Raw genomic sequence first — 12,447 nt, forward strand, 5'->3', positions numbered from 1 at the left:
TTTATTTTCCAACAAAGGCACTTGTTGAGGTTAGGCTAGGTGCAATGCATGTGTTTATATTCCTCTATCCAAGGAATTTATATGGCTGCCAAGGTACCCTGGCTATGTACAGAACTGAAGCTAAAAATGGAGAAGACACTTTGGGCTTGATGACAATTCCTTCTCTCTGATCACAGAGAGAATGATCATGGTTTTGGCTTTCATGTGGCTGCCCAGGGGGTGAGATAAGGCACAGTTTAGTTCAGCGTAGTTAGGAAGCCATATGATAATTTGTTATCCATGTCTGCTAGTACAAAAACACACATACTACAAATAAAATATCAAGCATCGTGGTCAGTTAGTTTTCTCATCCTCAGGGAAATAATTTGTGGTGGGTTGACTCTGGCTGGATTCCAGGTACACACCATAGCCACTCTATCACTCCCCTCCACAACTGGGCAGGGGACAGAAAATATAACAAAAAGGTTCGAAACTGAGATAGGAGCAGGGAGAGATCACTCACCAGTTGGCTTCAAGGGCAAAACACACTTGTCTTGGGGAAATTAGTTGAATTTATTACCAATCAAAGTTAGAGCAGGACCATAGGACATAAATCTTAAAAACAGCTTTCCCAGACTCCACCCTCCTTGCTGGGCTCTTTCTCCTCCCCTTCCAGTGGTGCAAGGAGATGGGGAATTACCACATTATTCATCACAGGTTGTTTCTGACTTTGCTCAGGGAGAGGACCCCTTCTTCTAAGGGGTCCCTCCCATTGGAGACAATTTTCCACAGCCTTCTCCAGCCTGGATTCCCAGGCACTACAATTCTTTGGGAACTGCTCCAACATGGGTCCCTTTCTACAGGATGCAGTCCTTCAAGAACAGACTGCCCCAGAGTGGGTCCCCTATGGGATCACAAGTCCTGCCAGAAAAGCTGCTCCAGCATGGGCTCCTCTTTCCATGGGTCCACAGGTCCCTACCAGGAGCCTGCTCCAGTGTAGACTACTCATGGGGTCACAGCCTTCTTTCAGGCTTCCATCTGCTCTGTTGTGGGTTTCCTCCATGGACTGAAGGTGGATCTCTGCATCCCCATGGATCTCCATGGGCTGCAGGGGCACAGCTGCCTCACCACAGTCCGCAGCATGGGCTGCAGGGGAATCTTAGCTCTGGTGTGTGGAGCACCTCCTGCCCTTCCTTCTCCACTGACCTGGGTGTATGTAGAATTGTTGCTCGGACATATTCTCACTCCTCTCTTCTCTTTGTGCAATTACATCTGTGCAACAACTTTTTTATTCCTCTTAAATATGTTATCACAGAGGTGTTACCCCCTTCTCTGGTTGGCTCAGCCTTGGCCAGTGGTGGGTCTGTCTTGGAGCTGGCTGGCATTGGCTCTGTCAGACATGGGGGAATAAGCTTTCCACAAAAGCCCCACCTGTAACCCCCTCCCAGCTCCCAAAATCTGGTAATACAAACTGTTGTCAATACACAGTCCATTTAAATCAAAACCTTTCTCATCTACATCATAAAATCAAACAAACAAAAGCTCAGCCTCCTGCAGTTTACTGAATTCTGAAGCCTAGCTTGATGATTGATGCTTCACTGGGTTTGCATGGCAGGGTTTTGGTATCTGCTGAATGGGGCTACAGGGGTGGCTTCTGTGAAAAGCTGCCAGAAGCTTCTCCCATGTTCAATGGGGCCAATGCCATCTGCCTGCAAGACGGAACTGGCACTGGCCAAGGTTGAGCACATCAGGGATGGTGGCTACCCCTGTGATGAACTTGCTGCAACCCTCATTCCTCATCCTCCTGCTCTGCCAGAGGGGAGGAGGCAGAGAGAACGAGGAATCACAATATCCATTAGGTCAGAAAATACCTCTGATATCATCAACCCTGACCTATAACCCAACACCACCATTTCAACTAGACCATGTCGTAAGTGCCACATTCAGTGTTTCCTTAAACATATGGAGGGGCATTGACTCCACCACTTCCCTGGGCAGGCCATTGCATTATCTAATCACCCCCTCTGTGAAGAATTTCTTCCTAATGTCCAGCTTAAAGCACCCCTAGAACATCACAAGACTATGTTCTCTTGTCCTATTGCAGAGTTAACCTAGTTATCATGGAGTCAAGTTGAGTCTGGGAATAAAGGAGGGGTGGTGCGTAGGCATTTTAAAATCTAGCTTTTATTTCTCATTGCCTTACTCAGATTTGATTTGTAATAAATTAAAATAATATCCTAAATCAAGTCTGGTTTGCCTGGGATGGTAATTGCTCAGTGACCTCTCCTGGTCCTTATCTCAAAGCAAAAACTTCTCATTATATTTTTCCTCCCCTGTCCAACTGAGGAAGGGAGTGATAGAGTGGCCTTGGTGGGCATCTGGCATTCAGCCAGGATCAACCCACCATAGACATTTATTCTTGCAGTAACTCTGGTGTTGAGATCCATAGGGATCTTGCATGGGCCACATCACTTTGATATACTCCAGACGACATTTCAAAGTCAATTTATGTCTTACAATCCAATACATATTTTAAATGAAAAATATTTCTGTACACTGCAAATATGACTTTCACACCAAACAAAATTGTTTTTGCTTAAAGGTATGTGTACTTTTTCACCAAAGGACATACAAGTGTCTGTGTGGAAAAAGCACATAGTTACTGCTTCCCACTTAGAGATGTAGCCTAGTAGCTGATTGGAGCAATAGCAAACATGAAAAGCTCCTTCCAAGCACTGAGAAAAATCCTCAGTGTTTGTATGTGTTTAAAATTAAAGTGCATGGAGCTTTCCAGATCTGTCAACACTGCAAAAGCTGGCAAGAAAAGTTCAAAAGTCCTTAATTTAGTAGAATTTGCTGCTTTTAGGAAATCCCTTAGCCGCCTAGCAACAGCACAAAAGGTATAATTCTCAGAGACTTAAATTCTCACTGACTGAACAAAAGGGAAAATTACAAATGTGCAAGATAGCTTGATGACATTGTGACACCAGTGTCTAGTGGGTCAGACTGAGTAGGCCAAATGTCAGGACGTGGATGGTACAGAATACAAGATGTCTTTTCCATATGATTTGCAGCATAGCACAGATCCTCAAATACAGACCTCCACCATTCCCATGCTTCCTGACATCCTCAGCCCAGACCTGTCTGTATCAGAGTAAACATTTTAGTCACACTTCAAAATTCTTGTCAACATGCTTCATGATATCTGTGTTTTCCAAAAGTCTCCCTTGCAGCTCTTATGGCACATTCTGTATGGTATTAGGTGTACCCAACCAGGTGCCTCCTACAGAGAGGACTCTAATGCTGAGCTGATTGTCATTCTAGACAGCAAATTCTGATATGCAGACATGCAAGTGTGATCTTAAGGAGTGAAAGTACTGGTTGGAATTCCAACTACTGCTTCTTACTTTCACTTAAATCTAGAAGACTGAATGTGGAAAAAGACTGTTACTGAACCCAGACTTCTAACTTATTGTTTGACTTAATATAATCCAAAAATTTAGAGTGATTTATGCGCCTATGAATACATATACCCAGATGTTTTTAAATTTCTGTGGATAAAAGACAGCTGCATGAATGTGGAGTGGCTGTAGCACAAGAATCTTTGCAATCCTTGTTTATACTTCCAAAATTGTTACATTTTTTCTCTCTTTTGAGAAGTATTTATTATTTTACTGCTATTCTTTCCTGTTTTGAACAAAATAGAACAAAAAATGTTTTGATTTAAAGGTTTGTACCCATGTTTCCTACTCTTGAGCATCTGGTATTAGTAGGAGTAACTCTTCAGGGGACCCTCCATATTTTGGCAAACATCCCATATCCAACATTAATTAACATTCTCTTATATAAAAATCTCTCATTACTCAAAATGCATCCTCTCCTACACTTCCCACATCCTGAGCTATTCCATACTGAGGACAAACCTATCTCCTAAGTTTTAGATGTAATAAAGTCTAGAGTTTTGTGTACAAGTCGTTCTGAGGTAAAGGTCAATTGAACTTAGTAATAATAAAAATTCAGCTGTGGTTTCCTACACCTTGTAGTTTCCTCATTGTGTGAGGAAAATTTCCTCATTTCATTTAAAATAATGAATTGAAAATTAAAAGAGAAACATAAGATATTTATCAGAGAAGTTGAATGCTTTCAGCAACTTAAGCATTGCTGATCCAGCTGATAAGATTTTTTTTTTTGCTTAATCATTATTATATGTCCAAGTAATTTTCACTGTAGCCACTAAATTATGCCCTTCTCAATAAGATTATAGTATCTTCAAATTGAAACATCAAATATTCTGTTCAGACACTAAATAAAATTCTCTCTCTGGTTTTGAGAGTTGCAATGGCATTGATAATGCAGGAAAATTACCTCTTATAATAAAACATGCAGCTACTTTTATTCCCAAAGCTGTGTTATCACCTTTCAGCTCCAAAATTTTGCAAGAAAAGGTTGTACAAAGTGTTGATCAAGTTCTTCAACTTAAAATTGTCCCAGAAATTCCTTGTTGATTTTCTTTACAGATAAAAATCTTCCCACTCAGCACACATATCATGAAGAGGCAATTTGAAAATACATAGTTCACAGTTTGTTTTCCAGAATGACCATTGGGCTATATTTAAAATAAACAGTTCCACTGTGAGTGCTCTTCCGATTCTATCAATGGGTCATTCAAGCAAAACTTCCATTTGTCACAGTAATATTACACCTCAGGATAAACAGAGAAAGACTATAAGCTACTTAGTTTGTTCCCAGTTTTAAAGATATCTTGAAATTTGTTTCTCTGATTAAAAAAAACCCAAACAAACAAACAAACAAAAAAAACCCTGAAAAACAAAACCTAGATGTTAAATGAGAAAGTCTGATTTACATTTGAATCGAGTGCTAGAGATTTCTAAAAAAACATGATCAGAAATGTGTTGTGAGACCAGGCTTTGTGTCTAGTCAGTTGTATTTATTTAATTGACTCTAACATCTGGCTTTCAATTATGTGAAGTCAAACTTTAGCAGTTACAAAGAGACAATCTTGTTTTAATTCTGTAACAAAAAGGCAGAAGAAGACTGATTCTTTCTGAGATCATTGTATTCAGCAATCAGCTGATTCAGACCACTCACAAGAGAACTTCATAGCATATCCCTGCCTCACTGCAGAAGGTGGCAAACTGCCCTGTGTATTCAATTAGGTTTGACTAAGATAAATGTCAGGGTTCTTTTTCCTCATTTCTAGAAGTTGCAAATGCATGAAGCAGCTGTCTTCAGTGTGATAAAGAGCTGACCTCAGGACCATGTTATTATCTAAAGAGGAAGAAGAAGAGCAAAACTTGAAGCAAACTGCTTCTAAATATAAAAGATAGTCAGTGTATGACAATGATAATTGCTCAATGGCAAGTTTCTCACTAGGTAAAACTAATTTGGCCAAATGTATTTACTTTGAAATCACTTGGAACAAGTGGGGAAAATCTAAATGAAAAAAAAAAATCCCAATTTATTAAACAAATTACACATACGTGCTTCTAAATGGAGGAACATTATTTCCTGAATCCTGACATATGAAGGATTCAGAAGATTTTCCTTTTCTGTTTGTTTTTTGAAATGAACCCTGAACATCCTGTGAGCAGGCAATCAGCAAGAGAAGCAAAAGCTGTTTCATCCCAACTATTGCAAAATAGACTAAATGCTAAGATTTTTGAATCTAAGTTTCTGTCACATTGCACCATAATCCCTACAGGATTTTCCTTTGGAAAAGGTTATGAAATCAGAAACATGAAAACCTAAAGAGTATTGTTGCATAATTGAGCATTTTGATTTCATGAGACATTTCCAAATAAGAAAGGATCAAGACTGAACAAAAAATAATATAATAAATAGAAACTTTAGGAAAGAGCTTTCTATAAGTAAATATTTAAAATGTATTTCCATCAATATATTGTATATTTTCTTTCATGAAAAACTGTGTCTAATTTGTTCTGGAGAATAGAAGTATTAACTTGTCTTCCTGTTCTTAATTTTACGCAACTTGGGTAACCTGAATTTGCTATTTAATTTGCACTAACATCACTTTTCAAATGAGACTTGGGTAAATGAAAGATATGAAAAAAAACCAAAAAATCCCCTTCTCTTTACTAGCTATGTATGTTTGTGGATATGTCTTTGCTTCCCAAAATCCAAATCTTAGCATGACATTTGTTTTCAATGTTTTATATTTCTGACTACTCATCATGGCTTTTGTTTTTATTTGTGGTTGCATCCTTATTTCATTGCTTCTCTATGTACAATTGATTTTCATGACTACAACTTTCCTTAGTAGGTGTATACGTTCATTATGGCACTATCAATTTACCCATGTCCTACTTGTTCAGTAAATCCAAATGAAAATTCTTAAGGAAGAAGTTAAATCAGTACCAATTTGCTTTGTTTGAGCCATTAATAATCTGCAGTGAATCAGCAGCTGCTATGTCAGCAATCCTCCCTCTGAGGTGGGGATTTCTGAGAGGAGCAGGAGAAAATGTAGGTGAAATGGAAACTGCTTTCTTCTCTTTTTATAAACTCTCTATACTTATGAATTGGTGTTTCCATCTTGTCAGTGTTTAGATTTTGTATTTCCGTCAAATCACATTCCAGATGCTTCCAAGTTTAGGCTGGAGCAGTACTGTCACTCCATTTTCATGACAACCTGTGGGATACTAAAACAATCCTCCCACTTTTAGTTTTTAAAGATAACTACCACCATCAACAGTAGCATCAAAAATCCAGTAACACAGAAATAAGAGTAGATCCAAAGTCAAACAGGTTTAGGAAAAACCCCAAGAAGAACCCTTTCAGTGTTCCTCACTGAACAACATTGTCCAGTGAGGAGGTAGGATTTACCTCCTTTGCCATATATGATACTGAACTGGAAAAGGTATCAGTCTAACAAGACATTATGTGATGCTGCATGCCACTTGCAGGGCTCCTCAAAAATTTATCATGCTTACTAGAAGCTAGTATTTTGAAAACAAAACCAGATTCTGGAAAAAAAAAATGTCTCAACTACAAAAAGACCCCACCCTTTTTTCTTTAAATTTTGTGAAATATTGTTTGCTGTTGTACCACTCATGATAAAATACTCTGTTTACAATTTAAAACAGATTATTTGTATTACAATAATAAGCTCATTGTAAAAATGAGAAGGAAAGAAGTAAAAAATAGAGGACCAGTTAACCTGTGGCTTTTCTAAAAAGAATAGGCAAGAATTCCACTTCTCTGAATGAATGATTACCCTGTAAAACCAATTGTTTTTCTAAAAAAATGAAAGAGAAAGTAATCTTTAGTGTTATCACGAAAAATAAAGAAACAAAATAATACAGTTTCTGTATTTTGGGCCAAATCAGCATATAAATACACAACTACAGAGACAACAATATTTAATTATCTATTTATAATGACTACTTGCAATTTCAATCTTCACAGCTCAGCTAGCTAAAAGTTACATATTCAGTGAATTTAAAAACTGTTTAATGAAGATTTATTTCTAATGTGTAATATGATTGTTTAATTAAGTGAATGCAATTACTTTTTTTTTTTGCTAAAAGATAGAACCTTCTTACTATTAAGACAATAATAAAAGTGCTCTCACTATGTTCTTTAGTACTAGTCAGTAAAACTGCTCTGAAATTTGGTATATTATGTTGAAAATATTTGTATAAAACAAAGGGAAAGTCAAGCATTGTATTATGTCCTTTCCAACCTAAACAATTCTATTTTCAGTAGGGCCTGCAGAAAAAGGGCCAAGAGTACTGGTTTTAAAGCAAAGAAGGGGAGATTCAGACTAGATATAAGAAAGACATGTTTTACAACTAATTTTGTGAAATGCTGAAATATGTTGCCCAGAGATGTGATAGATTCACAGTCCTGAGCAACCTGATCTAATTGAAGATGAAACCCCCCCATTGCAGAGGGGTTGGACTAGATGAATTTCACAGGTTCCTTCCAACCCAAACCATTTGATGATTTGATGATAATTTAATATTTATTATATGTGAAGCTTAGTACATTTTGAATATGCTTCTTTAGTATTACACTTGTGCAGTTGGATGAGAATGAAAAGTATGTATGAAGAGTCTGGTTTATTGTTTTGGGTTTTTTTTCTTCTGTTCTCAGTGGTTTTTGTTTGTTTTTTTTTTGTTTGTTTGTTTTTCTTTCAACAATAATACAGTCTTTGAAGCCTCATCCTTCTAGTTTAGTGTGTTAGAACCACAGTTTTCCCAGCTTGCTTGTTCTCCTTTACTCCTCTCCTATGTTTCCAGGAGTCTGTGGTCTCACTTTAAAGCAAAAATTAAACAAACACAAAGAAACACTGGACAAACAGTTGGGGAAAGCATACATATAATCAAAGAGATGATTTTGAAATCGAAGGATCAAAATTGCAGAAATTCTAGTTATTATTGCTCAAATTATCATGATTTCCTGGTGCAACCACAGTCCCTGATTGCCAGCACCAGCCACTTGGCTGCACATTGACTACAGAAGAGACCTCAGTCAGGACAAATAGGAGTCACATTTTGTCAAATGAGAGTGGCCATAGAATTTCAGATTAAAGCTCCATCTAGTCCTGCAGACAAAGAAAATATTCTTGAAATAGAAAGTACAAGATAAAAGTATTTGATATGCACCCTAATTATTCTCCTGACCAAATAGCAGAAACAAATGCAAGCGACTTTCAAAGCTAACTCAAAAATTCAAATATCAAGCAGGACCAGGACAGCCATCAAGTTGTTTTGTTCAAGTGGGAATATAACCATCAGCCACCAAGCACCACTGCCCTGCATTTACTCTCATACTCTCACTGAGAACAACCACCAGAACACCAACCAGTAATCTCATTCTGAAATACTGGGCACTCTTCACTGGCAAATACTGGCAACATCTCACTGATGGTATTGCAGTCATTATGCACCAGCCTAGAGAAGCTGTTTTCAGTAGCTTGAACAAAAAATTACAGCAACCTGATGCATCAACTTACTTACCCATTCCAATAAATACTGAAATTTTATCTAGACTTGCATCTGCTGCTTTCATTTCCACCAGGTCTACAGATATCTCTTCACAGAGGGATATCAGAGCTCACCTTCCCCTGCTACTGATCCCTCTTAGATTCATAATTTTGTAAAGACAGGGTGATGCCCTAAGTATTAACTGTATGTATATCTAAGCTATACTAGTTCACACATGTAAAAACATACAGCATCAAAGGAACTTTAGAAGTACTAAATGTATAAAATTTACTACCTACTTTCAGTCTCTTCAAATAGTTCAAATGCTTTCTTTTGCCTAAACAGCTACTGCAAATTCACTTTTCCCATGCTTAACTGGAAGAAGCCTATACAGTTAACTACTTAACCCTACAGCATTAAAACCACAGAAAAACTCAGCTGTTATCACCAGCAGAAATATTTTCTGGAAACGCTATTCTTTTCTATCAGTGTACCTCAGACTAACCTAAAATGAGCAGCAGTTTCAGCTCTTATAGGAACATGATGGAACAAATGAAGCTTTGAGACCTGTCCAGTCTATTATTTTTGTTAAACCAACATTCTCAGGGAGGCCAAAATAAGTTTTAAGCTCCAGACTCAGGTTTTGTTTTATAGAAACTAGAAATTAGAGCACAGTCATCTCACATGGGGGAAGATCAGAATCTATTTTCCCACAGAAAATAGTAAGGAAAGGATATGTTAACAAATGTTCTCCTTTGCTGCTGTGTCACTGAATAGCATTAGTCAAACCCAGTGACTTCTAAGAGCACTTTGATCCCCACACAATTACCTCTGGCTATCTAGGAAGATTGTCACTTCTGTGGCAGGGCAGTATCTGTACTCTGCTCTTTTCAGGAGTCTCCTTGCTGTGCAACAAACTTCCTGCACTCTTGCACATTCTGCTTTTTCTCCTGAGATGTCCTGCAGTCTTGAAGAACAGTTGCTCTCAAGAGAGGAAGATATTTCTAGCTAAATTTATCACTTATTTTTCAGTTAATTTAGAGTAGGATGAGAGAACTAAAAGGCAAAAATAAAAAAAAAAACCTAAATGTTTTTTTCATGAAAATTTCCTCTTTTTTCTGTTGGTTTGGAGGTTTTTTGGGGGTTGTTTGTTTTTGGTTTTTTGCTATTGTTTGGGGGCTGTTTCTTTTTTTTTTGTTGTTCTTGTTTGTTTTCTTTTTTAATTTATTTCTCCCATGGGTACTGAAAATAGACGTATTTCTAAATTTTTTCATTATTTCAGGTATATGTTTGGGTTTTTTTTGGTCTTTTTATGGTCTTGATGTGGAATTTCAAGAAGTAATGCAGAAGTTTATATTAGTAATGGTTAACTCTCCTGTTATTATTTGTATAATTAATTCCTTAAAAATATTATAAAGCCTTGAATGGTACTGATACCAGACTGTTGATCTGGCTATCTCTTTTCTTCTCTGTTTGTTGTTCTCCAGCCACTTCCCCTAAAGGCAGTTTTCAGAAAGCTTATTGCAACATGCACTGTTGATATGGCATTCCTAAGTAGAGATGACCAATGTCCCCAAGACAAGCATGTACAGCTCTTGAAGTTATGTTAACCCACCAGTTAAGGAATTTTTGTTTCTGTGTCTTTGCCCTGATTGCCTTTGCATGACATCAGAATTAAATATGTTTCATACTGAATGCTGAAGGAAAGTACCCTATTTACTAGTTTAATTTACTATTTTAATTCCAGATGTCTTCCATTTCTGTGGATAAAATAGATTTGCTAGTTTGGGTTACTTTCTCTTGCAAGTATGAACAGAAGTTCAATTCTCATAAGTCTCCTGTATACTTAAAATCTCAATTGCTCCCCCAGAGCTTTGTCCCTACAAGCAATTTTATTTTTGATCAATGATTTAATCTACAAATTGCAAACCTCCTATTGTAAATCCCTTTACTTTCTGCTAACTTTTCATTCTGCAATATTTCCCTGTGCTCTTTTGTCCCCTTTCTCACTTTACATGGTCAAAGAAATTTTGAAGCAGCCACCTTTTTATGAAATACCAAGATTCTTGCCATTCTCTGGCAAGAGACCATTCTCTGTTCTATTACAGTGGATATTTTTTGGGGAAATCTGCAGGTAATTAACAGTGTTTTCTGAGACCCACATTGAAATATCCTATATGAATGTCCCTATATTTTCTAAGAGTTTTATATATTACATTTCTTCAGTCAATAAACGATAAACCCATCTTGAAAGACAAAGCAGGCTTACTAATGTGCATTTCCTAGCAACTAGGAGACGAACCTCAGCATCTAATCTTGACTAAGAAAGCTACTGTGATAAAACAGTTCTTTAGTAATTTGGCAAACTGGCAAGCTCCACTGAAGCATGTGAAGGACAAAAGCATAATAACACATACCATCACTTTCTTTGCATTTAGAAAGTCTCCTTTAATTAACCAAAGGGAAACAGAATGATATCTTGTGTAAATTAGTCGCTTCAGATAGCCTGAGACTCTTTCTAATGGCTCATATATTCCACATCAGAATTGCATATGTCATTTTTTTTATCAGAGAATTTTTCCAGAAAAAAAAAATACAAGAATATTTTTTAATCCCATTTTTGTGGGGGGATAAGTGAAAAAACCCTTTCTTTTTCCAAACACCTAAAAGGATGATAAAGATGAGTATGTGGCCTGCTGTAAAATCTCATCTGAGGAATACAACACCCTGCTGCACATAAGGCACAGAAATGTGTTTTGAAATGGTGATGTGAAACATGAGACAGAAAACTTAGGGTGTCAGGCCAACAGGTTGTCTAATGTACTGACACATGAAAGTTACAGAAAATTATATATTGATAAATAACATTCTTTTTGAAATGTAGATTAACTCACTAAATGTAAATAAAAATAGTGTATACATACATAGACTTTTTAAAATACACTTCTACTGAAAATAATTTCAATCCCTGGGGAGCAAATAACCTGTTTCAACAGAAGCTTTTTCCAATCTCAAGCACAAGTCAATTGTCAATGAAACTTACTGGCATAATGGAATGTCATCTTTGATGATGCATTTTCCTCCATTTTTGCAGTATTCTTCAGGACAAGCTGCAAACATAAAGGTAAAACTTTTGAATTCCTCCTCTTTTTTATTACATTTATCATGAACTGATTTTAAAAACGGCAATATATTCACACCTGTCCTTTTGAGTGCTTAGAACTTCCAAAACTTCTTTTGTTTAGACTGGAGCTTGTGATACAAGTGCGATATCATAAGAATATTACAAGCAATGGAGTGCACTTGAGCTTATTGAAATCCTGATGCTGCACTTGAACAGGTTACAAATTTTTCTCAAATGAGATTTTCATCTGACTCCATAAATGGCATTTTTGCCACTTACTTGATTTTCAAACAACAGGAATATATAAAATTAGACTCAAAAGAATTGAACTAATATTTAAATAGTACCTAACACTATGTTATTATTAATAGCTTTTAT

General features: G+C 36.9%; 1 protein-coding gene across 1 annotated transcript in view; it reads right to left on the reverse strand.

The window, feature by feature from the left end:
- Positions 1-12,447, reverse strand: part of MALRD1 (MAM and LDL receptor class A domain containing 1) — a 236,579-nt gene that overhangs the window by 35,170 nt on the left and 188,962 nt on the right. Inside the window, exon 35 of the mRNA XM_062500144.1 lies at positions 11,989-12,055. Within this exon, the coding sequence (XP_062356128.1) occupies positions 11,989-12,055 (67 nt within the window). The remainder of the gene's footprint in view (positions 1-11,988; positions 12,056-12,447) is intronic.

The sequence above is a fragment of the Cinclus cinclus genome, chromosome 1 (genome assembly GCF_963662255.1).
Source record: "Cinclus cinclus chromosome 1, bCinCin1.1, whole genome shotgun sequence".
Lineage (NCBI taxonomy): Eukaryota > Metazoa > Chordata > Aves > Passeriformes > Cinclidae > Cinclus > Cinclus cinclus.